At 45.5% G+C, this 27,001-nt stretch overlaps 1 protein-coding gene across 1 annotated transcript in view; it reads right to left on the bottom strand.

Moving 5' to 3' along the window:
• The window catches only part of LOC137426462 (protein phosphatase 1B), a 76,360-nt gene that overhangs the window by 2,487 nt on the left and 46,872 nt on the right, over positions 1–27,001 (bottom strand). The window contains exons 6-7 of the mRNA XM_078779404.1: positions 19,149–19,257; positions 1,080–1,132 (exon numbers count right to left, since the gene is read on the bottom strand). Coding sequence (XP_078635530.1) covers positions 1,119–1,132; positions 19,149–19,257 — 123 coding nt within the window. The 3' untranslated portion in view covers positions 1,080–1,118. The remainder of the gene's footprint in view (positions 1–1,079; positions 1,133–19,148; positions 19,258–27,001) is intronic.

The following is a 27,001-nucleotide window of genomic DNA, read 5'->3' as shown; positions in this document are numbered from 1 at the left end:
AAGTTTCAGATTTTTCTGATGAGGATTTAAATACAACCAATTATGGCTGGAATAGCACTTCACTGATGACATCATCGTTATCACCCAATATACCCCATTGTTGTTTTTTTTTAAAGCTTTTTTTTTCATGAAGAGTTGATGACACATGTCCAGTTTCATTTTTTTTTCGTTGAGCACTTACGGAGAAAATGATGTCCAAATGTTTTCCTTTAATTCAATATGGCTGCCATACCATGTGACCTATGACGTACAAGTTAGCAATGACATATTCTCCATAGGGAGTCCCTCCTCCATGTTCAAAGTTTTGCATTGATCGGGCAAGCGGTTGCTGAGAAAACCATTTTAAAAGTGAAAATATATGGACGCAGAAACAGACAGACAAGACAGACACAGATAGGGGCATTGCAATCATCTCAAATCCCTTTCGCGGTGAAACTAACAACAACCACAGCCACAATGACAACAACAACAGCAACATGAGTAAAATATCATTTTTTCACGTCTTTTCACTTAATTTTACATCCTCAACATTCGGCCTTTTGAGTACACCTGTGAGCGAGGCAACGGGTCGGCACGGCTAGTTACCACGACTTCTGTAACCTGAACGTCTGTGGCTTCTCACGATGTGTCGAGTGATCTCTTTTCATGATGCTCCTTTTGCAACGTGCAGAGTTCTGCTCGCATCTGGAATTTCTTCCCCAATTTTTCTATTACAGGTAGCCCTGAGAGTTCCAGTTGATGGACACTCTCACCAGCTGAGCCAGGGTGGGAAGAACGAGCTGGAGGGGCTCCTGATGTCAGGCCCCATTATGAAGTCACTTAAATATTTCTGCTTACCCTTGTCAAAAAATGGATGGTATTCACAAGTGGGGCACCTACTTACACACATCTAATTTTGGATGCATCTCAATTCACAAAACACCTGAACTGCAGTTGTACTTACTGTAAAAATGCAATATTTACAATATCTACAAAATATAGCAGTACAGTATATGTAATTTTATGCACAGAGACTGTACGGGTGTCATGTTACTGTCACATTTTAAATTAGTGTTCTGGATGTTGCAAAATGGACAAACCTTGATGAGACAGCCCGAAGCGCTATTGACAAAACATTCCTACGTTTCACCATCTGAAACGAAACGGACAATGGATGCAAATGTTATCAGCATTAAAAACATTTCATTGTTTACTTATATACAGTATATACAGTACAGTACAGTACGTGCACGGCTTTCATGGGCATTCAATATAATAGCTACAGAGTTTATAGAACATGTTACCTGCAGAACAGAACAGAACAGGAAGAGCTGCCTGCAACCCTCTTATGGTTAAACTGCCAAAATCAAGACTCTCTGCTCACCTTCACTCCTTCATTCCTCTTTTCTCCCGCCTCTGGAACAAACTCCCTCCCTCTCTTCAATCCCACTCCTCCCTCCAGGTCTTTAAAACGGCTGTTCACCACCTTCTCTTATCTTCCCCCATCCAAAACCTTGATCTTTTCTACCCCTATTAATTCACCCCAGATCCACTTTTCTGAAATACCAACTTCTTTCCTGATATTACTAGTAGTGTTCATTTGCTTTATACCGTGTACCCCTCCCTCGTCCCCAGCCCTCCCCCTTCCACAGATCTACCAACTTCCCTGTTCTCTACTGTTGTTGTGTTTGTGTGCTTCCCTCTCTCTCTCCCCCTCTTGTCTCCCGCTCCCTTCATTGTATGTTTCATGTGTCTGTGCATGTTTTCATGTTCAATGTGTTAACTCTTACACAAGCCTCGATTCTGTATACAAAAAAACAAACAATGCAGTGTTACAAGAATATACACTTCAATTTTAATAAAATAATGATTTTAAAGATCGTTTAAAAAAATTCTGTAAGTTTAGCGCTGTTGAAGTTTAGCGCTTATACGTCACACTATATAACATGCGCATTTGGTTCTTGGAAGTCTTATGAAGGCGATTTGTGTTTCTCAGTGTTCAAGTATATAATTCCATTTAAATTAAATAAATATTGTTACGTTTATGGGGGAGGATAGAGATTACCTTAGAAGAGATAGAACTGTGTCGGAATAGCATGGACCAAATTGAGATTGATGAGTAGAAAGCCAATCTCAATATAAAGGAAGTAGGGATTTGTTAGCTTAAGGTTGTGTTTAAATGTGCACGATGCGAGGGTTGTGCTTGTGATAAGATAGAGAGAGATTAAGGTTAAGAAAACGTGTGTAAACCCTCATGTAAACTTCCACCGGGCATGCCACGTGACATCTATGTCGAACGATGTTCACAACAAGCCCAGAAAATCGAAGCAGAAAGCCGTGGCATTCTGCTGGGCAGAAGGAGAGAGGGGGTGGAGCTATAACCATCCCTTTGATGGGGGTGGAGCCCAAGGGAGACGAGGGAGGTGCCAGGGCAGTGAGTTCTGTGAGGAGAATTAGATGGGAACAGGGTGCTGTGGAGCTCGCTGTGTCTGTGGAGAGACTGAGGAGAAGGGGGAGGAGCCATAATCATCCCCTTGATGGGGGTGGAGCCAAGGGAGATGAGGGAGGAGCCAGGACAGTGAGTTCTGTGAGGAGAATTCGGTGGGAACAGGGTGCTGTGGAGCTCGCTGTGTCTGTGGAGAGGCTGAGGAAAAGGGGGAGGAGCTATAATCATCCCCTTGATGGGGGTGGAGCCCAAGGGAGATGAGGGAGGAGCCAGGGCAGTGAGTTCTGTGAGGAGAATTAGATGGGAACAGGGTGCTGTGGAGCTCGCTGTGTCTGTGGAGAGACTGAGGAGAAGGGGGAGGAGCCAGGACAACCGGGAACAGTGTAAGGGGAGCTCTCAGATTGTGAGGAGAAAAAGGCAGTTTGTGTGAGTAAAATGGTGGTGCTAACTGCATTTTGAAGAGAACTGAAGGAGTTCTGAGCAGAATTAAGAGGTGGAGAGCTTAAAGGAGGCCATCCTGCCCGCATGCCTTGGTCCTTATGCTTTCTTCGTCCTCCCCCTGTGGATCGTCCTGCTGTCCCATCACCTTGCCCATCGTCCTGCCCATCTCCTTAACACCAGCTCTGTGCTCATCCTCCGCTGCCACCAGAGATAAGTCACCCAGTTTTGTGTCCCTCACCCCACCCCGTCTGTGCTTGTGACTGGGAGTGAGACGCCTTAGTTTTTATAGGATTTATTTTACCCTTGTTTACCTCATTGTATATAGTTATTATTGAATTCATTTCCCCCTGTTATTTGTTCGGCAATAAGCCCGTTTGTTTTTTTTCTAAAAGCTACAAGGCCCACGTGATTCTCCTCAGCCACGCGCGCGAGCTTACATCGCCATAATTCAAAACGCCTCGGAGATGGAGCCTGTTTCGGCCCATCAGTTCACAGGACTCGGTGTTAACCGGCTGTGAACACGACAATATTGTAAAAGTCGTGTAAATAAATATTTATTAATTCCGTAAGTTTACCGCCATTTTACCACCGTTGGTGCAGTGTCGATTACACCATCCTGATCCAACACGTTACATTCGTTCTACTTGTCTGTTGTTTGTGTCCTTTATGACGTCCTTAAAATAGTAAGTTTCCTGTTTGGAATGATTTTCAATTTTATTTGACTACCAGGCAGGCGGGCAGTGTAAAAAAAAAAAAAAACCGCACCCATGTCCGAAGGAAGCGGTTCAGTCTGGCATTTTTAATACCAGTGGGGACACCCGTGGGAATCCCATGGGCATGGAGGTGTATCGGGCATGGAGGTGTATCGGGCATGGAGGTGTATCGGGCATGGAGGTGTATCGGGCATGGAGGTGTATCGGGCATGGAGGTGTATCGGGCATGGAGGTGTATCGGGCATGGAGGTGTATCGGGCATGGAGGTGTATCGGGCATGGAGGTGTATCGGGCATGGAGGTGTATCGGGCATGGAGGTGTATCGTTGCGATCGGTGCAGCCGTTTTTGCGGTACCCGGGACAATAACGTTAGGCGGGAGTCCAAACCTGAAAATGCTGAAGACCAAAGCTGAAATTGGAAAAACAATATAGCCTATTTTACTCCAGGGGGTCCCAGGATTACCCACCCAAAATTTCGTTGCGATCGTTTCAGCCGTTTTTGCGGTACCTGGGAACGGACAGACGGACAAACAGACGGACGGACATTTGGTGAATTATAGTAAGATGAAATAAGGAAAGCCTAGAAACGAACGAAACTCTTTAGAATTACTCCTCAGAACCCTTTATAGTCAGGATCCATATGCCCAGATTTTAAGGTTTGTTCGGATTTTGTCGAGATTTGTAACCATTTCCATTTTTCAAAAGTTTGAGAGGTTCTGGATCCGAAAACCAATCAAATCAAATTGGAAATCAAAAAAATTTCAAATCAGGACACCTCTCCCAGGACACCGATTGAGGTGTGCTAACCACCGTGGAAAGGAAGAGGAAGCTGACGTCTCGGCATTAACTCTTCATCTGAGCGAAGGAGGGTGAATTATCTGGTGGTCCGCTGATCATCCCAACTTTCACTAGCAAGACTAGTTCTTCATTCTTATATGAGCCTACATTGAATGAAAAATGAATGAATTGATGAATGAATGAATGAGCCTACATTGTTAAAAACAAAAACAAAAACATCTTCCAGGAGCTGCCACAGCATGGCAGTGTCGTGCTAGGTCGAGAAAAAATTGGCTTCACTCGTCTCTCTCAAAGACCGATCTTGTTTCGTTAACTACAGATAATAATAGTGCCGAGAAACACTTTGTCAAGGACCCATGCTCTCCGGCGTGTATAAACACATTCCATCATGCCTCCAACTCTCATGTACAATGTCCCATCCCTCGTATGCAATATGCAGCAATAATCTCACTTTGCTCATGTGAAAGGTCACTGCTCATGGCAGGAAGCCGGATTCATGTTGCAAGAATAATCGGTGCATATCTGCACTTAGAAAAGCTAAAACCCCATGATCAGCTTGCCTGAAAATCGAACTTTCAGAACCTTCTTCCGTCTTACAAACTATCGTGGCAATTGGACAGGTGATCTTCGGACCTTCTTCTGTCCCTTGGCTCATTAAGCAAGGAGTCACACTGGACACGTGGACACTGTTCATGATCATGTGGAATACTTAAACGCTGTCTTTGCTGGAAAACCTCGGAATTCTCGTTCCTTTCCTTCGTATCTTAAGTGAGTTTCTTACCCGCAAAGTCGGAAAGGTAGCCAGGAATCTAAAAAATCTCATCAGCACCCAGCCCTGATGCCTTCAGTACCCAAAACCTTACATCATTCACAAAACCTAAGGGGACAAAAGGGCAATTCGGCCTCTTCGTCACCCTCTTCTTCTGTTACCGAAGCATTGTGTAATGCCTCTCCTTCTCTCCAACCTCTGCCCCATTTTCTACCATGAAATTATTTGTCGTGTTGGCTTTTCCAATCACCTCCCAGCACTTCCATCGCTCTCCCTGCTCACAGCTCAGTAGCAGATCGAGCCGTGTATCCGATCCTCCCAAATAACATCAAACGCAACCTTTCAACTTACACATTCAATCCATGCCAACTCCACATATTCAATTAACCCTTGCTCACAGTTGCACGACATGTTGGACTCTGCATTGCTGAAACGTGATCTTTAAAGAAATGTGATCAGACCAGCAGCGAGGGACAGCTCGTATCACTCTCCTTGCACACCCAGTCCCTGTTCCCATCCACCAGTGTTCTCCTGTGTGTGCATCTCCCGCTCTAACCTTCTGTTCCAACACTATCAGGTGTCTGCACTCCAGCTTCACAGATCACCCCAACTTTCATCATCAGCCATGATCTTTCTTGAGCAGACCATGTTTCCAAGGTGGCCTACAAAACCAGCTGCCAACAAGACACCCTTCGTCGTTCAAGGTCTTTCCTTGGCCTATCGGGACTTTAAACAACCAAAAGGCCTTCATTCACAGCTGGGGCACTACCTTTTGGGCTGGCGCCCCTGCCTCAACACCTTGCCATTCTTGATACCATTCCCAAGCAGTGTCACTCTTCCACCAGCGACAGGTGGGTGGGTACTATTTTACACAATTTCTGGCCTTGCTCCTTCTGCCCTCTCTTACCCATGCCCTCCCTTAATCCACCCCAGGGCACATGCATTCCTCCAATAACTCTCATATTCTTACCTTCCCAGTCCAGACTGGTTGTCCATTTGCATTCATCTGTCCCCTTATTCTCCTGATTGTGGAATTGTCTGCCTGTGTCCTTTGTTTCATCATCCTCACTTCAGTCTTTCAAATGTGCTGCTAATCACTACCTTTTGCGCTCACCCATGCATATCCATGATCTCTTCGACCCGGCGGCGGTGGTAGGTGCATGCAAACCATGCAATTGCATGGGGGCCCCTCCGAGACAACAAGGTGCCCCACAATCTTTTGAGATTTGAAGTGGCCGTGGCCTTGGTAAAATACCACGATAAGGTGGAACGACACCCAACCTGTAATATATACACCTTTCCAAGGTGTAAAACGGCCATGAAACATGGGAATTTCTCCAGAGTTTTTGGAGTCAAGTCTAAAGCAACATAGGCTAAGTAAGTGTGAAAATAACACGGAGGGAGTGAGTCCTCAATCGTGATACAACTGAGCGTTCTGAAGCATCACTCGTAATACCCTCTACCACCACCACCACCACCGGCAGCGACGGTACATAGTACACATTTACAAAGACTAGGGCATGCCCGTACTATATCTATATCTAAAATTATATCCCCCCCTCTATTTACATGAAATGGTTTGGTCCATGAAATGTTTTGGTCCATTCGCAACGCCAAAGCGAACGGCGAACGCTTTACATGAAATGGTTTGGTCCATGAAATGTTTTGGTCCATTCGCAACGCCAAAGCGAACGGCGAACGGCTTGCGAGTACAGTGACAATCCCCCCGGGGTTTTAATTAGTTTTAAAACATCGTTTAACGCCAACATAGCGCCAACATAGTTTGCCGACGGGAAATAAATGAATACGCTCTCAAATGTGCCATCCGAGGCAGAGTGTGTTCGCCACGTTCGGCACACGCGATAGCTCGCTGCTCTCTGATTGGTTGAATCGTTTTTTGGACATAGCTCGGTAAGTAATTGTCCGATTAATATGAAACCTTGAAAAGGCACATCCTCGGGTCCCCAGCAATATACCTGGCAAGTTTAAAGTATATCGGACCCGTGGTTGTCGAGAAACAGCGGTCACAGACAAACAAACAAACGTACAAACAAACAAACGTACAAACAAACAAACACACAGAGATTACTGGAATTATAGATAGATAATTTGCATCACCCCACCTCGGAACTCCTGATGAGGGGGGCAATGAAGTCGCGGAAACCTTTTCCATATGACTCGTAGATTGCACAAGTAACGACCAAATATAAAGACGTCAGACAGACGGACACCAAATTGCGTATTTTAGAGTGATGACAGATTGGCAGGGTTCACAGGGATCCCACAAGGCCATTATTGTGTTCTGCATGGGGCCTCCAAATGACTAATGCCTCTCCTGCTTCCACACCCACGGATATTTTCCCATTATATTCCTCTCCAGGTCATTCTTCCTCGTTTTTGTATTTTTTTTCTCTTTTCTACCCTCACCAGAGGAAAGGGTATTGCATTTGAGTCCACTTGTTTGTCTGTTTGTTGGTCTGTCTGTCTGTTTGTCCACATAGAATAAATATGATTTTTTTCTGCAACCGTTGATCCGATTGACAGGAAATTTTCACCATAGCTGCGCCTCCTCCTGAAAATTTTTATGATAATTATGACATCATAGGTCACGTGGTACGGGCGCCAAATTGGAAATATCAGAAAACTTTGCACCTCTATATCTCCGAAAGTGCTGCATTGAAAAAAATGAGACATATCTCATTGCAAAGAACTCTCCATGGAGAATAACATATGTTCATGATGATGTCATAGGTTCCTCCATTATGATGTCATAATTCGACAAGTACAAAACTTCATCCGATCAAGATGAAATTTATTGAGTGTCATCTATGGATAAATTTGTGGAGTAAAAAAATAATAATGATGACGTCATCGGTCACGTGGTTTGGCCGCCAAATTTGTTTTAACATAAAAGCCTTAAAAACCACTAAAAACACGTCCTGGCGAGGGTCTGCAATCTCCGATTGCTCTTTCTTGTTATGTATGGCAAACCCCACCCTTCCCGCCATACATGTTGTAACTTTGTGAACTGCTACCCTTTGTCATTCTGCTCCTTCATAAGCCTAGGCCTTTGTATTTAACAAAAAAAAAAAAAAATCTGAAATGGCAGTTTCTATGATCTTCTTCTGATTTATCTTAGAGAGTTGCTTGCTTTGCTTCACTCCTATCCGAGGTTGGTGCTACCATGACTAACACTCTGAACCACAAACAAATGTGTTTCCTCTCTATGGACTCAATACTCACAGAAAACCTCAAGTCCTACACCTTGTCCAATTCTCTTCAAACTTACACAGCAAACTTGGCTTTCATCCTGGCCACCCTAACCCCGAAACGATCCTTCTGCTAAATCAACTAAGGATAGACCCTCTGAATCTCAAGCAAATGGTCAGAGCACACTCACTGAGAAAAGCAACAAGGATGTCTGAATTTTCCAAAATTCCGACTTTAAAGTCTCAGAATTTGGACTCGGACTGTGGCTGCCGTGACTCAATTATAGTAATTACCGCGCGCACACGAAGCGAATAGCGGGGTTAAGCAATTGGTTCATGTCCATCCATCGGTTTTTGATCGGTTTTTGATCGTCGGTTTATGATCGAGGAAAAACTTATGTAATTGAGTGTTATATTTTGAACACAAATCGGAACATGAATAGGAAGTCTTTAGTTTTAATGTACTTTGGCTCTGAATTTGTCCCGAATGCACATGCACGCAGAGGAGTGAGATAATATAGTTTTACTCGGTCTACCTGGCAGTCAAACAAGATTGAAAATCATTCCAAACAGGAAACTTACTGTTTTTAAGGATGACATAGATCCACGGCATCGAAGTTTGAGTATTTTCCCATTCGTGTCTTTGTCAAATTTCCACTGGTTATTGTATTGCATATGTGTTATTGTGTGTTTATAGTTAGTTTTGGTTTTGTAAATATTGCAAGCTTGTGTGTAATTCGTGGTTTTTTGTTCGCACCTCGCGCACGGCCTGGTCTCTCTACGCTCCCTCCCCCTGTCGGTATTTTGTGAATATAAGTTATTTCCTTTGCTGTATTTGCTTGTTTCTTTGGTTTTCTTTTCTCCCCCTAACTCCCTTTTCTCCCCCTAACATCTTACCCTTTGTCTAACGTTTTAAATACAAAAAAATAAAAAATATAAATTACTTTATTAATTCTTTCTCTCCTCGCGGACACATGCTTGTTCTCTCGCTCTCGCATTGTGCCCCGCCCCCTTTATCTCGTTTTTCTTCCACCTCTCCAGCCTTTCCAACTCTAGTTTGCTACATACTCATTCAACCCTTTCTCCTTCTTTCTCAAATCGAAGTCCTCACTTCGGGACTTTTCCCAGATTGTTTTAAACGGTTTTGTTTAAATATTATTTAAATATGTTTAAACTTTCCCCTGCAGTGTTTTATTCAGTGGTTTATTACAACATGCTGTTTTTCTTCTGATGGAAAAGGCTTTTTTCAATTTCCTCTTCAATTCATCCCACTTCAAAAAAAAATTTCAATCTCTTACAGTGCTTCCTTTCTACATTCTCGAAACTCACCTTCATTCTACCCCTCCTCTATCGTTTTTAAACGGATCTCTGACTTGAACATTTATTACAAACTGGGTTTATTGTGATTTCCGTTTTCATTAATCATCCACTTTCTAAACTCCCCCCTCACACCTCCCCTCCTAAACTCCACCCTCACCCCTCCCTTTCAATTCTCCCCCCTCCCCTCCTAAACTCCCCCGCCCCCCTCCAAATCTCCCCCTTCACCTCTCCACTCCAAAACTCCCCCCTTACCTTCCCTTTCAATTCTCCTCCCTCACCCCTCCCCTCCTAAACTCCCCCCTCCCCTCCAAATCTCCCCCCTTTGCCCTCCCCTTCAAATCTCCCCCCTCCCCTTCAAAACTCCCTCCTCACCCCTCCCCTGCAAAACTCCCACAAACCCCTCCCCTTCAAATCTCCCCCCTTCCCTTCAAAACTGCCTCCTCCCCTGCAAAACTCCCCCAAACCCCTCCCCTTAAAATCTCCCCCCCTACCATCTTTCTCCAATTCTCGCCCCCCCCCCCCCCACCCCTCCTCAAAGCTGCCTCCTCCCCACTTCGTCTCCTTTCTATCACATACCTCTACCTCCTCCAACCTTCTACTTTGCTCTGCCCTCCCCCAAACAACCCCTCACTGTGCCTCATCCCATCACCATGAAACCTTTTGTCCTCCTCACCCTTCCCTTTCTCCTAACTCTTCTTCAATCTCTGCCACACTATCAGCAGCTCTCCCGACCTCCCCCTCTCGCCCATCATTTTACCCTACCCGTCCCCTCCCCTGTCTTGTCCTGCAACCGATGCTCCCCCTCCCTCTTCCTTAACGGTATGAACCTCAAACATCCGGGGCCTTCGCTCAAACCTGATTGATCTCTCAATGCAGGTTGCTTCTGACAAAACAGACGAAATAAACAGAAACCTTCCTCCTTCAACATGTCTTTGATTCCTTAATATCTCTTTCTGGTATGATATACCTGAGCATGGTGGTGGGGTTGCTATCTTTATCAAAAACTCTCTTCCTCACTCTCCTTGCACTGCCCTCTCTCCACCCCAACCCCAGGAGTACCTCTGGCTACGGCTTCCTCTCCACTCCCACCTTTTGTTCATATGTGTTCTGTACCGTCCTCCAAACAGTGATGACTCCATTTTCATTTCACTGTATGACAACATGGACCAACTTCTATCAACTCATCCAAACTCTCTCTTCCTCATATGTGGCGACTTCAACTGTCATCATGCCTGCTGGCTGAGTGTGAGTTCCTCTCTCACCAGCCATGGCACCTCAGCAAAGGACTTCTGTGACCAACTGGGACTGACTCAATCTTTCAATTTCCCGACCCGGATCTCAGTCAACAGAGCATCTGCTCTTCTAGACTTGATTATGGCAAACTTCCCTGCAAATGTCTGCTGCTCTTCTTCTGCTCCAATCGGTTCATCTGATCATTTCCTTGTTAAAGTGGATATCTCTTTGGCCATTCTCGGAGAGCCTCCTCAGCGTCGACGAGTCGGACATTTTCGATTTTCGACGTCGACAAGACACACATTTCACTCAGGCCGACTGGCATGGTCTTCAAGCAGCCATCAATCATCTGGACTGGTCTCCCATCTCTACTGCCTCTGACATCAACTCTTTCTTGGAATTCCTTCAAAGTAAACTGCTCTCTCTCATCCACAGATTTATCCCATCTCATCTTCAGATGTCATACCCTTCCTCCCGTCCATGGTACACTGAATCTTGTGGTGAGGCTGTTGCCCTGAAATAACTTGCCTTTGCCTCTTCGAAGGTTAATCCAACTGAAGGCAATCTCAGTTCCTTCCACCAAGCTCGGAACAAGTGTGTGTCTAACCACAGGAGAGCCAGGAAGTACTATCTCTCCACTCTCAAACCTGTCACCTTCCTCTAAATCCTGGTGGCGTCTGGTCAAATCTGTTTCTGGTGTTTGTTCCCCTTCCATCCCCTCCCTTACCTCAAATGGCTACACAGTTGACACCGCAGGTGACAAAGCCGAATGCCTCAACTCTGTGTTTGCCTCAAAATCTTGTGTCCCAAACCCATCTCTCTCTGTACCCACCATACCCAGTCGAACCCAGCTGCTCCTGGACTCTGTGTCCTTCTCTCCTGACAAGGTGGAGAAGTTTATGTCAGACCTCAACTCTGATTCTGCAACTGGACCAGACGGCATCAGCCCAACAACAACAACAACATGCATTTTAAGGCCATTTTCCCTGCTAGAGCGGGGGTTAGCCCGCTATCTTGCCTACGCACCATCAGGTAGTCAACGGTTGTCGTCGACCCACCTGACGTGTATGTAACATGACAATCTTCTCCATTTTGCCCTATTTTCTGCATCTCTCCTTGTTAACCCCCTTGCCCGCATTTCTTCTTCCACCATCTTTAGCCAAGTCTTTCTCGGTCTTCCCCGTCCTCTACTTCCTTCTACATTCAATTCCATCACTCTTCTCAACCAGTCACTTTCATCCTTCCTCAACACATGACCAAACCATCTCAACCTGTTCCTCCTCACAGCATCAATCACAGGCTCTATTCCCATCATCTTTCGCAATTCATCATTTGTCTTCCTCTCTCTCTCTCAACGATACTCCGCACATCCACTGAACCATTCGCATTTCCACCCTTTCCCACCTTCGTTGCTGCTCTACGTTCATTACCCATGTCTCGCTCCCGTAAATCATAAGACTTCTCACACATGCAGCATACAACTTTCCCTTCAGCTTCAACGACGCTCCCCTCCTCATCAGCACGCCACTCACTACCTGAAACTTCTTCCATGCACATCTCACTCGAGCAACCGTTGCCGAGTCTGATCCACCTTCTCCATTCAGCATGTCTCCGAGGTAGCAAAATGTTTTCACACCTTCCAGCTTCACGCCGTCTCCAAGATCCAACTCAACATTTCCTCCATCTGCAGCTCCCTCTGTGCACATCTTACATTTGAATGTAGCTGCGACACTGGTTAATGACCCCCCTCAGACCACTACATTTTTGATGAACCCACTCAGCGCACATTGTACATTGAATGGAGTTCACTCCGACACCCTTCCTGCACACAGCACATGGCCACTTCCCAATTCTTTCCACCTCACCACATGCTTTACCACTGGCCATCACCTTCGTCTTTCCGATATTCACCTTCAGACCTTTTGTCTCCATACATTCCTTCCACTTGTTCATCTTTTCCTTCAGTCCATCCATACTTTCCGCAATCAACACCAGATCATCTGCATACAACAACTCCCACGGTAAACCCTCCTTTACGTCTGAGCCAGCACCTCCATCACAGCTACAAATAGTAGTGGACTTAGTACCGACCCTTGATGCACTCCCACCTTCACCTCAAACTCACCACTGTTCCCATCCTTCGTCCTTACAGCTGTGCGCGCTCTCATACATTGCCATCACTACTCTGATCAACCATTCCTCCACTCCTAACTTCCTCAATGCCCATGCCAATACTTCACGTGGAACCCTATCGAATGCTTTCTCGAGATCAACAAACCCAAGAAACAACTTCTTCCTCTTCTCCATGTACTTCTCCTACAACTGCCTCACAATAAAGAGCGCGTCTGTCGTTCCTCTTCCTGGCATAAATCCAAACTGCATTTCGTCGATCTTCACCTTCTTCCTTATCCTCCTCTCCAACACCCTTTCCAATACCTTCATTCCATGCTCCAATAACTTTATCGCTCGGTACGAGCCACACTCCAGGGGGTCACCTTTCCCCTTGTATAGAGGGACTAGGGTACTCAGTTCCCAATCCACTGGAATGCGGCCTTCTTTCACCGCCAGATTACAGATCTCTGTCATTCTCTTCACACCCCAACTTCCTGCTGCCTTCAACATATCTCCCACAACTCCCGTCGGCCCTCCCGCTTTTCTACTCTTCATTGCTTTGATCGCTTCCTCAACTTCCTTCTCAGTTATCTTCTCTGCCGATCCTAAAACTGGGTTACTCTCTGTGTTGCCATCCCATTCATTCTCTGTATTCAATAGCATTTCCATATATCTTTTCCATCTTCCTTTAATTCCATCTGGGTCCACAACGATTTGTCCCACTTCATCCTTCAAGCAACTCACCCCCATCACATCACACCTCTCTTTCGCTATCTTTTTTTTTTTTTTTTTTTTTTTTTGTATACAAGATCGAGGCTCGTGAAAGAGCTAACATTAATCACACAAAAAGACAAACCGACACACAAAACACAAAAAACAAGGGGAGCGGTAGACAAGATGGGGAGAGAGGGGGAAGGACACAAAAGAGAGGGGGAAGGACACAAAAGAGAGGGGGAAGGACACAAACACAACATTTGAGAGCAGGGACATCGGGAGGACTTGGGGGGAGGTGGGAGAGGATTAAAACATATGAACACTGCAAGGACTCTGGGGTGAATTACCGGGGGTAGAAAAGATCAAGGTTTTCGATGGGGGAAGATAAGAGATGTTGGTGAACAGCTGTTTTAAAGACCTGGAGGGAGGAGTGGGATTGAAGGGAGTGGGGGAGTTTGTTCCAGAGGCGGGAGAAAAGGGGAATGAAAGAGTGAAGGTGAGCAGAGAGCCTAGACTTTGGCAGTTTAACCAGAAGAGGGTTGCAGGCAGATCTTGTGCGACCTGAAGGAATATTGGGGGGACAGAGCACAGAGAGAGCTGGGGGAGCAAGGCCGGAGAGGAGTCGGTAGAAGACAGAAAGACCACCAACCTGCCTGCGGTGAGTGAGTGAAAGGCCCTCGGCATTGACTACATCGCAGGAGATTCCAATGATTCTGAAAGCTTTGGCCTCAACAGCGTGAAGCCGAGCAAGGTGTGAGGCAGGAGCACCAGCCCAGAGGGGGGAACAGTATTCCATTGAGCTGCGGATGAAAGCCTTGTATGTGGTGAGGAGCTCAGGTGTGCCAAGGAAGGACTTCGCACGACGGAGGATGCCCAGTCGGCGACTGGCTTTGGAGGCCAGCTTGGAAATGTGGTTTTCCCAAGAAAGATCATGGCAGATAGTGAGACCCAAAAGCTTGAGCGACAGAACTTCTTGGAGAGGATTGTTGAGAAAGTAGATGGGAGGGTTGTCCAGTCGGTCCTTTCGGAGAGACATTGTAAGAGTGTGAGATTTGTCAGGATTGAAAGACATGTTCCACTTGTTTGACCAGTCTGTGATTTTGTCCAGGTCTGCAGAGAGTGAGGAGGCTGCAGACTGCCGATCTGAGGGATGAGGAATGGAGCGACAGAGAGTAGAGTCGTCAGCAAAGAGATAGAGACGATTTTCAAGAGAGTCAGAGAGATCATTGATGAAGACCAGAAAAAGCACAGGGCCCAGAACACTACCTTGGGGAACTCCAGCCTGAACAGGAAGAGGAGATGAGAGAAACCCATTCAGGGCCACACGTTGACTACGACCAGAGAGGAAGTCCGCCAGCCATGCATGGAGATTTCCATGGATACCAAAGGAGGAGAGTTTGGAGAGCAGAGCAGGGTGCCAGACCGTATCGAAGGCACGTGAAATGTCAAGGGAGACAGCTCTAATTTCCTGTTTGGCGTTGAGGACCTCCATCCATTGTTGAGAAAGCAGAAGCAGCATGTCCAGAGTAGAGTGACCAGGTCTGAAACCAAATTGATGATCAGAGATCAAGCCATTGGAGAAGAGGAAAGATTTAATATCTGAAGCAATGATGGATTCCATGACTTTGCTGATAATTGGGAGAAGGCTGATTGGTCTGTAGTTGCTGGGATCTGTTTTTGCACCTTTTTTGTGCAAAGCGGTGATGTTGGCTGATTTCCAAACAGATGGCAGATGACCTTGAGCAAAAGAGAGGGTGAAGAGAACAGAAAGAGGGAGTGAAAGTGCAGAAGAACATGATTTTAGGACCCGTGGGCTGATGCCGTCAGGACCAGTTGCAGAATCAGAGTCGAGGGTTGCCAGAAACTTTTCCACCTTGTCAGGAGGAAAGGACACAGAGTCCAGGAGCAGCTGGGTACGACTGGGTACGGTGGGTACAGAGAGGGATGGGTTTGGGACACAAGATTTAGAGGCAAACACAGAGTTGAGGCATTCAGCTTTTTCACGTGCGGAGTCAGCCGTTAAGCCGTTTGAGGTGAGGGAGGGGATGGAGGGGGAACAAACACCAGAAACAGATTTGACCAGACGCCACCAGGATTTGGAAGAGGGAGACAGATAAGAGAGTTCGGTCTTGAGAATGGTGAGATATTGTTTCCTGGCTCTCCTGAGGGTGGACACACACTTGTTTCGGGCTTTGTGAAAGGAAATGAGATTTCCTTCCGTTGGATTTGCTTTCCAGGAGACGAAAGCAAGTTGTTTCAGGGCAACAGCCTCACCACAAGATTCCGTGTACCATGGACGGGAGGAAGGGTATGACAACTGAAGACGAGATGGTATAAATCTGTGCATGAGAGGTGCCTGAATAATCTGCTTTGCAATCCTGAATAACGCTCTCTGACCCTCTTCCGAATCCAAGCGTTCTCCCAACATTTTCCTGCATGCCTCCTGCGCCTTTGCTACCTCTCTCTTTTTAGCCTTTTGGCTGCCTTATAACTTTCATGCTCTGCTTTTTCTGCTCCCGTACCCTTCGCCTTCAGCCACTCCTTGAACTTCTTCCTCTTCTCGTCAATCCTCTTTCCAACTTCATCATCCCACCACCATGTTTCCGAGGTGCCTCGGTGGTCCTTTTGTCCATCCACATACCTCACCAACGGCTTCCAACAGACTATCTTTCATTGACATCCAACCACTTTCAAGCTCAACCACATCATCCTCGACCCTACTCAGCCTCTCTTTTAATGCCTCCCTTACTGTCACCTCTTTCAACCTCCACACCTTCATTCTCGGTTGGTACTTCACCCGCCGAACTCTCCTCGCACCTTTCACCCTTATGTCGCAGACAACCAAGTGGTGCTGTGAAACAGCCTCCTCCCCCGGGATCACCTTTGTGTCCCGGAGGTGCCCGCTATCTCGCCTACGCAACATCAGGTAGTCAACCGTTGTCGTCGACCAACCTGACGTGTATGTAACAAGCTTATTATCCTCTTTCTGGAACTGAGTATTACAAATCAACTCCATCAGCAAACTCCAAAATCCTTTCATCTTCTCCATTTCTCACACCATATCCGTAACCCCCATGAACTCCCTCAAAACCGTCCATACTCCTTCCCACATGTCCATTTAGGTCTCCTCCTACCACAACAACTTCCTCATCTTTCATGTTTTCCATCAGCTTCTCTATCGCACACCAGAACTTGGCCTTCTCTTCATCGCTCCGACCAACCTGCGGAGCACGAACCTGCGAGATGACGTACACCAAGAGCTTTCAAATCATCATTTTCGCCATCATCAACCTATCACTCACTCTAGTCACACTCACCACACTGTCTACAAACCCCTCAGAAAAAAGGACACCAACACCATTCACGCCCTCCAGGCACCCTTGCCACACAAACTTGTATTTCTGTCCCTGCCTACCCTTCACCATTCTCACACCACTTCCCTTCCATCTCGTCTCTTGCACACAACATATTTCCACTCTTCTTCTGACCAATACTTCCACCACTTCTCCTGATCTCCCTGTCATTGTCCCTACATTCCATGTCCCAAACCTCAGAAACCGATCTCCACTTCGGGCTGTACCCTGCTCATATGTAGTTGTAATTGTCATGGTTCTCTTTTTGAGGCAATGTTTTTAATGGCCGGATGCCCTTCCTGACGCCAACCATCTTAGTCGCCTCTTACGACACGCAGGGATACGGTGTACCTATTCTAAACCAGGGTACACACCGAGAAACGTTTAAAACATGGAAATTCTGGGGGGGGGGAGGAGGGGGGTGGGGTCAGCCCACGGGTCCTAAAATCCTGCTCTGCCGCTCTTTCACTCCCTCTCTCTCTTCTCTTCACCCTCTCTTTTGCTCAAGGTCATCTTCCATCCGCTTGGAAATCAGCCAACATTACCCCTTTACACAAAAAATGTGCAAAAACAGACCAATCAGCCTGCTCCCAATTATTAGCAAAGTCATGGAATCCATCATTGCTTCGGATATGAAATCTTTCCTCTTCTCCAATGGCTTGATCTCTCATCAATTTGGTTTCAGACCAGGTCACTCTACTCTGGACATGTTGCTGTCTCAACAATGGATGGAGGTCTTCAATGCCAAACAGGAAATCAGAGCTGTCTCCCTTGATATACCACGTGCCTTCGATACGGTCTGGTGCCCTGCCCTGCTCAAAAAACTCTCCTCCTATGGTATCCATGGCAACCTTCACGCATGGCTTGCAGACTTCCTTTCTGGTCACAGTCGACGTGTGGCCCTGAATGGAATTCTCTCATCTTTCTGTCTTCTAACGACTCCTATCCGGCCTAGCTCCCCCAGCTCTATCTGGGCTCTGTCCCCCAAATATCTGTCCCCCAAATATTCCTACAGGTCGCACAAGATCTGCCAGCAACCTTTTTCTGGTGAAACTGCCAAAATCTCGGCTCTGTGCTCACCTTCACTCCTTCATTCCTCTTTTCTCCCACCTCTGGAACAAACTCCCCCACTCCCTTCAATCCCACTCCTCCCTCCAGGTCTTTAAAACAGCTGTTCACCACCATGTCTTATCTTCCCCCATCCAAAACCTTGATCTTTTCTACCCCCGCTAATTCACCCCAGATGCACTTTTTTGAAATACCAACTTCTTTCCTGGAAGTTCTAGCAGTGTCCATGTGTTTTATACCTCTCCCACTCCCCCTTCCCCTCCCCATGCTTCCTCCCTTCAAGCCCCCTACTTCCCACAGATCTCCCGATATCCCTGCTCTCAAATGTTGTACTTCTGTGCTTCCCTCTCTCTCCCCATCTTGTCTCGCACTCCCTTTGTTGTATGTTTTGTGTGTCGGGGTTTTGTTTGTGATTAATGTTAGCTTTTACACAAGCCTCGATCTTGTATAGAAAAAAAAAAAAAGAAAAAAAAAGTGTGTTGAATAGGGTGCGATATAATAGACACGGTAAAATGCGGAAGTAATTTGTATGTACACCTTTAAACCCATATTTAAATTGAATTGTATACTTCAACACTGCAGAACACAAATCACCTTCACAATACTTCAAGAATCTCCGGTTTTTCAGTGCTGTGCTTCAATTTAAATGAAGGTTCAACAGGGTGGTGTATAACTGAGGTATTCATGACTGCTTCAATTGCACTAAACTTCAGGATTTTTTTTAACGATCGTTTCAGTCATCAATTTATTAACATCGAAGTAACACTGCCCGGAGTATCACGTTCTATGAACGCTCTGGTAATGCAATGCGATGCGATGCATCTGCAAGGCCTTTTAGAAATCAAGAGTTTCCACTGTTATTCATCAGTCTGTAAAATTTTCTGTGTTTACAAATAACAATTAGTTCACAAATCTTCGTCCATGTGACTCAACTGATACCGGTCCTTTTTGATAATATTAGTGTGAAAACAAATACAATGATTTTTATGTTACCTCCTGGCTTGCTCCGCACACCTGCGTCGTCCTGTTTGCACCCGGGGACATCAGGGAGTTCGGGGTTGGAAAAGCAGATCAGCAGAGCCGTCATGTTGTCTCGACTTCCCTGTGGGGACACGTAAGGCAAATCCGTAAGGCAAATCCATGTCACGCTGTCCTCTATGGACTCAACGGGCACTCGTTAACGCTGCTTGCACAAAAGGCATCCGTCTAATTTTAGAAGCCAACAGCCACGGTCGTTCACATCAAATTTGACCGGAAATCACTCTTGAGCATCAGCTTTAAGTTTCTGTTAGTCCATGAAACATTGCAGACTCGAACTGGTAACACACGTTTCACGATGTGATTAAAGATCGTAAAAAGCTATTTGTTGTGTTTATTATGTTGCGAAGTAAAATACCCGACTGTGAAGCCAATCATCAAATGCACCTTTTTTTTTTTCTTTTTTTTTTGTATACAAGATCGAGGCTCGTGAAAGAGCGAACATTAATCACACAGAAAGACAAACAGACACACAAAACAAATAACATAGGGAGCGGTAGACAAGATGGGGAGAGAGGGGGAAGGACACAAACACAACATTTGAGAGCAGGGACCGAGAGACATGGAGACATCGAGAGAACTGTGGGAGGGAGAGGGCTTTAGGGGGGAGGCATGGGAAGGGGGGGGGGGGGTGGGAGAGGTATAAACATATGGACACTGCCAAGACTTCCAGGAAAGAAGTTGGAATTTCAAACAAGGTGGATCTGGGGTGAATTAGTGGGGGTAGAAAAGATCAAGGTTTTGGATGGGGGAAGATAAGAGATGGTGGTGAACAGCTGTTTTGAAGACCTGGAGGGAGGAGTGTGATTGAAGTGAGTGTGAGAGTTTGTTCCAGAGGCGGGAGAAAAGAGGAATGAAAGAGTGAAGGTGAGCACAGAGCCGAGATTTCGGCAGTTTAACCATCAGAGGGTGGCTGGCAGATCTTGTGCGACCTGTAGGAATATTTGGGGGACAGAGCACAGAGAGAGCTGGGGGAGCAAGGCCGGAGAGGAGTCGGTAGAAGACAGAAAGACCACCTACCTGCCTGCGGTGAGTGAGTGAAAGGCCCTCAGAGATAGCTTCATCGCGGGAGATTCCAATGATTCTGAAAGCTTTGGATTCAACAGCGTGAAGCCGAGCCAGGTGTGAGGCAGGAGCACCGGCCCATAGGGGAGAACAGTATTCCATTGAGCTGCGGATGAAAGCCTTGTATGTGGTGAGGAGCTCAGGTGTGCCTAGGAAGGACTTCGCACGACGGAGGATGCCCAGTCGGCGACTGGCTTTGCAGGCCAGCTTGGAAATGTGGTTTTCCCAAGAAACATCATGGCAGATGGTGAGGCCCAAAAGCTTGAGCGACAGAACTTCTTGGAGAGGATTGTTGAGAAAGTAGATGGGAGGGTTGTCCAGTCGATCTTTTCGGAGAGACATAGTAAGAGTGTGAGATTTGTCAGGATTGAAAGACATGTTCCACATGTTTGACCAGTCTGTGATTTTGTCCAGGTCTTCAGAGAGTGAGGAGGCTGCAGACTGCCGATCTGAGGGAAGAGGAATGGAGCGGCAGAGAGTGGAGTCATCAGCAAAGAGATACAGAGGATTTTCCAGAGAGTCGGAGAGATCATTGATGAAGACCAGAAAAAGCACAGGGCCCAGCACACTGCCTTGGGGAACTCCAGCCTGAACGGGAAGGGGAGATGAGAGAAATCCATTCAGGGCCACACGTTGACTACGACCAGAGAGGAAGTCCACAAGACATGCATGGAGATTTCCATGCATACCATAGGAGGAGAGTTTGGTGAGCAGAGCTGGGTGCCAGACCGTATCAAAGGCACGTGATATGTCAAGGGAGACAGCTCTGATTTCCTGTTTGGCATTGAGGACCTCCATCCATTGTTGAGACAGCAGAAGCAGCATGTCCAGAGTAGAGTGACCTGGTCTGAAACCAAATTGATGATCAGAGATCAAGCCATTGGAGAAGAGGAAAGATTTCATATCCGAAGCAATGATGGATTCCATGACTTTGCTGATAATTGGGAGCAGGCTGATTGGTCTGTAGTTGCAAGGATCTGTTTTTGCACCTTTTTTGTGTAAAGCGGTAATGTTTGCTGATTTCCAGGATGCTGGCAGATGACCTTGAGCAAAGGATAGGGTGAAAAGAACAGAGAGAGGGTGAGATAGAGCGGCAGAGCAGGATTTTAGGACCCGTGGGCTGATGCCATCTGGTCCAGTTGCAGAATCAGAGTCGAGGTTTGACAAAAACTCCTCCACCTTGTCAGGAGAGAAGGTCACAGAGTCCAGGAGCAGTTTGGTTCGACTGGGAAAGGTGGGAACAGAGAGAGATGGGTTTGGGACTAAGGATTTTGAGGCAAACACAGAGTTGAGGCATTCGGCTTTGTCACGTGCGATGTCAACTGTGTGGCCATTTGAGGTAAGGGAGGGGATGGAGGGGGAACAAACACCAGAAACGGATTTGACCAGACGCCCCCAGGATTTGGAGGAAGGAGACAGGTTTGAGAGTTCATTCTTGAGTGAGGAGGGATAGTGCTTCCTGGCACTCCTGAGGGTAGACACACACTTGTTCCGAGCTTGGTGGAAGGAACTGAGATTTCCTTCAGTTGGATTAGCCTTCCAAGAGGCAAAGGCAAGTTGTTTCAGGGCAACTGCCTCACCACAAGATTCAGTGTACCATGGACGGGAGGAAGGGTAAGACAACTGAAGGCGAGATGGGATAAATCTGTGCATGAGAGAGATCAGTTTGCTTTGGAAGAATTCCCAGGAAGAATTGATGTCAGAGGCAGTGGAGATGGGAGACCAATCCAGACGATTGATGGCTGCTTGAAGACCGTCCCAGTCGGCCTGAGTGAAATGCCAGACTCGTCGACGCTGAGGAGGCTCTCTGAGAATGGCCAGAGAGATGTCCACTTTGACAAGCACATGATCAGAAGAACCGATTGGAGCAGAAGAAGAGCAGCAGACATTAGCAGGGAAGTTAGTCATAACCAAGTCTAGAAGAGGAGATACTCCATTGGCTGAGATCCGGGTCGGGAAATTGACAGATTGTGTCAATCCCAGTGAGTCACAGAAGTCCTTTGCTGAGGTGCCATGACTGGTGAGAGAGGAACCCACACCCAACCAGGTGGCATGATGACAATTGAAGTCACCACATATGAGGAAGAGAGAGTTGGGATGAGTGGATAGAAGTTGGTCCATGTTGTCAGACAGTGAAATGTAGATGGAGTCATCACTGTTTGGGGGACGGTACAGAACACATATGAACAAAAGGTGGGAGCGGAGAGGAAGCCGTAGCCAGAGGTACTCCTGGGGGTGAGGAGGAGAGAGGGCAGTGCAAGGAGAGTGAGGAAGAGAGTTTTTGATAAAGATAGCCACCCCACCACCAGGCCGAGGCTCAGGTCTATCATACCGGAGGAGGGAGTAACCAGGAAGAGATATTAAGGAATCAGAGACATCTTGAAGGAGGAAAGTCTCTGTTAAGCAGATCAAGTCTGGATTGTCAGAAGCAACCTGTATGGAGAGATCAGTCAGGTTTGAGCGAAGGCCCCGGATGTTTGAGGTCCATACCGTTAATGAAGAGAGAGGGGGAGCATCGGGTACAGGACAGGGGAGGGGAGGAGTAGGGTAAGATGAAGGATGAGAGGGGGAGGTAGGGAGAGCAGTTGTTAGTGTGTCAGCGATTGCAGAAGAGTTCCAAGAAAGGGAAGGATGAGGAGGATGAAAGGTTTGAAGGTGAAGGGATGAGGCACAGAGAGGGGTTGTTTGAGGGGGGGCAGAGGAAAGAAGAAGGTTGGGGGGGGTGGAGGTATGAGATAGAAGGGAGACGAAGTGGGGAGGAGGCAGCTTTGAGGAGGAGGGGGGAGGAGGGAGAATTGGAGAGGAATGGTATGGGGGGAGATTTGAATGGGAGGGGTTGGGGGGGAGTTTTGAAGGGGAGGAGTGAGGGGGGAGTTTAGGAGGGGAAGGGCAAGGGGGGAGTTCAGGAGTGGAAGGGCAAGGGGGGAGTTCAGGAGTGGAGGGGTAGGGGGGGAGTTTAAGAGTGGCGGGGCAAGGGGGGAGTTTAGGAGTGTAGGTGCAAGGGGAGGGATTTGGATGGGAGGGGCAAGAGGGGAGTTTAGAAAGTGGATGATTAATGAAAGACGAACATTGAAAACAAATTGGGTTTGTTGTGATTTTCAAGTTAGCAATCCGGTTCAGAATGATGGAGGAGGGATGGAATGAATGTGAATTTAGACCATGTAGTGAGGGAGACGTATAAGATATTGAATTTCTTTTTTTTGAGGTGGAATGAGTTGGAGAGGAAATTGAGAAAAGCCTTTTAAATAGGAAGAAAAACAGCGTGTTGTAAAATACCACTGAGTAAAACACTGAAGGGGAAAGGTTATACATATTTAAATACTATTTAAACAGAACCGTGAACAATCTTATGTGCACAAAAATACCAACGGGGGGAGAGCCGAGAGGGACCACCACGAGTCACGTGAAGGGCAAACGGTGGATGGCCTACATTTTGCCTGTCCGTACATTTTGCCACGCCACCTGTGATATAATCCTGTTGTTGATTTGTGATATAATTTTATATCACATAATTGATGATTATGTGATGATGATACATAATGACATAATTACATAAATACATAAATACATAATGCATAATAAATAAAGTACATAAAATACAAAATACATACATAATAACAAATACATAAATACATAATGCATAATAAATAAAGTACATAAAATACAAAATACATACATAATAACAAATACATAAATACATAATGCATAATAAATAAAGTACATAAAATACAAAATACATACATAATAACAAATACATAAATACATAATGCATAATAAATAAAGTACATAAAATACAAAATACATACATAATAACAAATACATAAATACATAATGCATAATAAATAAAGTACATAAAATACAAAATACATACATAATAACAAATACATAAATACATAATGCATAATAAATAAAGTACATAAAATACAAAATACATACATAATAACAAATACATAAATACATAATGACATAATATATCATGATGTGATGATACATAATTGATGCTATATCACATAATTGATAATTTTATATCACAATATCACATAATTTGTGATATAATTATATCACACCTGTGATATAATTTCAATGAAATTCTCATTGAAACAAAAAAGTTAACCTGAAATAGGACATTTTGTTAATTTTACTTTTAGAAATATCTGCCTTTCTCAAGATAATGAAACCTGTCCACAAGTTCGCACAAGGAATGATAAACAAAGGATTTCAACGCAGGAGGAGACCATTGGGGCCCATAAGCCGATGCAATCCTGCCGGCACTCATGTACCCCTCTATTTGCACTGCTTCTGGGTACCTCTGTCTACCTCTAGTTTAAAACCATCCACTGTCTCTGCTGTTGTCACCTTCCCAGGGAAGCCATTCCATGCATTAAGTGTGTGTGTGTGCGTGTGTGTGTGTGTGTGTGTGTATGTGTGTGTGTGTGTGTGCGTGCGTGCGTGCGTGCGTGTTTAACTGCACGGTATGCTTGCAGTGTTTGCACCCGGGGATAAATATTTATTTATAAAATGTGAAATTATAAATTTATAAATAAATTTATAAATTTATAAAAATGATAAATATTTATAAAACAACACCAAATCCCTGGTGTTGGGCTAGCGGCTAGGGTGCCGGCTTAGGATCCTAGGATCCTGGGTTCGAATCCCGGTCGATCGCCGAATTAATGCCAGGGGGGTTGACTCAGCCTGTCATCCTTCCGAGGTCGGCTAATTGAGTACCAGTTCACTGGTAATTCCCTGTTTGTCGTTGAAGGCGGCAAAAAGGGTTGGCGGCAGGAAGGGCATCCGGCCGTAAAACATTGCTTCAAAAAGGGGACCGAAAAACAACAACTACCACGGTCCCCGAAAAGGCCAACCCCCGCTTTGCGGGGAAAAATGGCCTCTAAACGGTGGTTTTTATGCCTGCAGTGTTTCTCCATTTCACACGGCGGCTTCTCCGACGTGAAGCAGTATGCTGCAGAAAGCGTGTACATGGATAAACTGATAACAACCACAAAAAGCCAAGAGATAAAAGCATTCTTCATGGTAAACGATTATTCAGAGGCAGAAAAGATAGGGATAATAAAGATTAGAAAGAAAACTTGCTAATTATTTACCTTTTCACCTGTGTTCTAATTCTCATTTTCTCAGCTAAATTTGTAAGATGAACTAAAAACATTTTTCCAACTTTTAGTAAATTCCTGAAAATTATTGTCAAGTATGGTATTCTGTATTTCGACAAAAAGCAAAAAATGTACTTCAACCTGTAATTGTTTCGAGATTAAAATTTTCACTCGGGTGGTTGGGAAATCGGTCAATTGCTTACGGGTTCAGGTTCATACTTTGGATAAAGGAATTATTTAGAGGTTTACATTTTAATCTAGAACCGCATTCGTTAGAGAGCATACCTCTGCCAGGATGAACAGTTTACGTTTTGTATCCCACTGATTGGTTGGATCTGAATTTGGACTCGAACCAAATTCGAAAAAATTCGTCCTCATCATACACCCAATCTGTCCACCATGTTTCGTCCGAATTTGTCCATAACCTTTTGAGATCTCTTGCTCACAGACAAACAAACAAAGACCGACAGGGGTGAAAACATAACCTCCGTCCACCTTCGGCAGCGGAGGTAATTAAGTTGAATATAGATGGGGTGATGTGAAATTAACATCATTTCCAGCAGTCCTTTAAATTGTAATGTCATGTGTTCGGAATAAGCGTTACATACTGTACAAGAAATAAATAAACTTGTGAGGAACAGACATAAAAACTAGGTGTGCATGTGTATGTGTTTGTGTGTGTGCTCTTGATGTGGATGTACTGCTGATGTTGAAACTCAGAGATGGGGAGGACCATTTGGCCCATCATGCTTGTATTATATCCACATCTATTTTATTCATCTATTTTATTGGAGATCTCGCGAGATCACGGCGAGGTCACGTCTTTTCGAAGCTGTTCCATGCGCTCACGCTCTTGAAGCTAAGTGATCTATCACAATCGTGTTTTTGTCGAGACTGTATCTATCTTTCGGTGTGTGTACCTATAGCGTATCTTTTGGAAAATTTTCGGTGCTAATTTTTCGTACATGTATACACAATCGTCGGTTAATGGTATCGAGTATTCTGCGGCCTAGTACTCGTAGGCTTAGACTACCGTACTGTCTCCGACCTTGTGGTTTCGTTTTTCTCTCAGCGATTCGTCGAATGCGCTGAAATTATTTTTCGTTCTCTGTTTCGTACCAGTCGTTCACCCCGTACCTCCTTGTTTAATATCTGTACTCCCAAAAAAAAAAAAAAAAACCCCCAAAAAAAATATTTCCTTCCCAGGTCTTATTCGTTTCTTTGTTGTTCTTTTTGTTCGTTCGTTCTTCGTTCGCGATCACGCGGTTAGAAATGTATAATCTCTCCCCTGAACAACTATTTTCTCTCATATATTATAACACCCTTTTCTTCTTTTCCTACAAAAGGATGCTTTCGTCTTGCTCACCAAATCTATTCATTCCAAAAAATATATATAATACCATCTCTTACAGTTCCTCCTTTCTACATTCCCTAAACTATCCAGAACTCCACCCCTCCTCCAGTGTCCTCAAACGTATTTTTGACTCGAAGGTCTCAAACTCATTTTGCAAAAAATGTTCGTTTCCCATGAATCGTACACTTTTCAAAATCCAATCTCACCCCTCCCCTCCAAATCCTCCCCATCACCCATCCCTTTCAAATCTCCCCCCTTGCCCCTTCCCTCCCCTCCCT

Source organism: Myxine glutinosa, chromosome 5 (genome assembly GCF_964187855.1).
Source record: "Myxine glutinosa chromosome 5, kmMyxGlut1.1, whole genome shotgun sequence".
In the NCBI taxonomy this organism is placed as follows: Eukaryota; Metazoa; Chordata; class Myxini; order Myxiniformes; family Myxinidae; genus Myxine; species Myxine glutinosa.
This window is presented reverse-complemented; position numbering and strand designations above follow the sequence as displayed.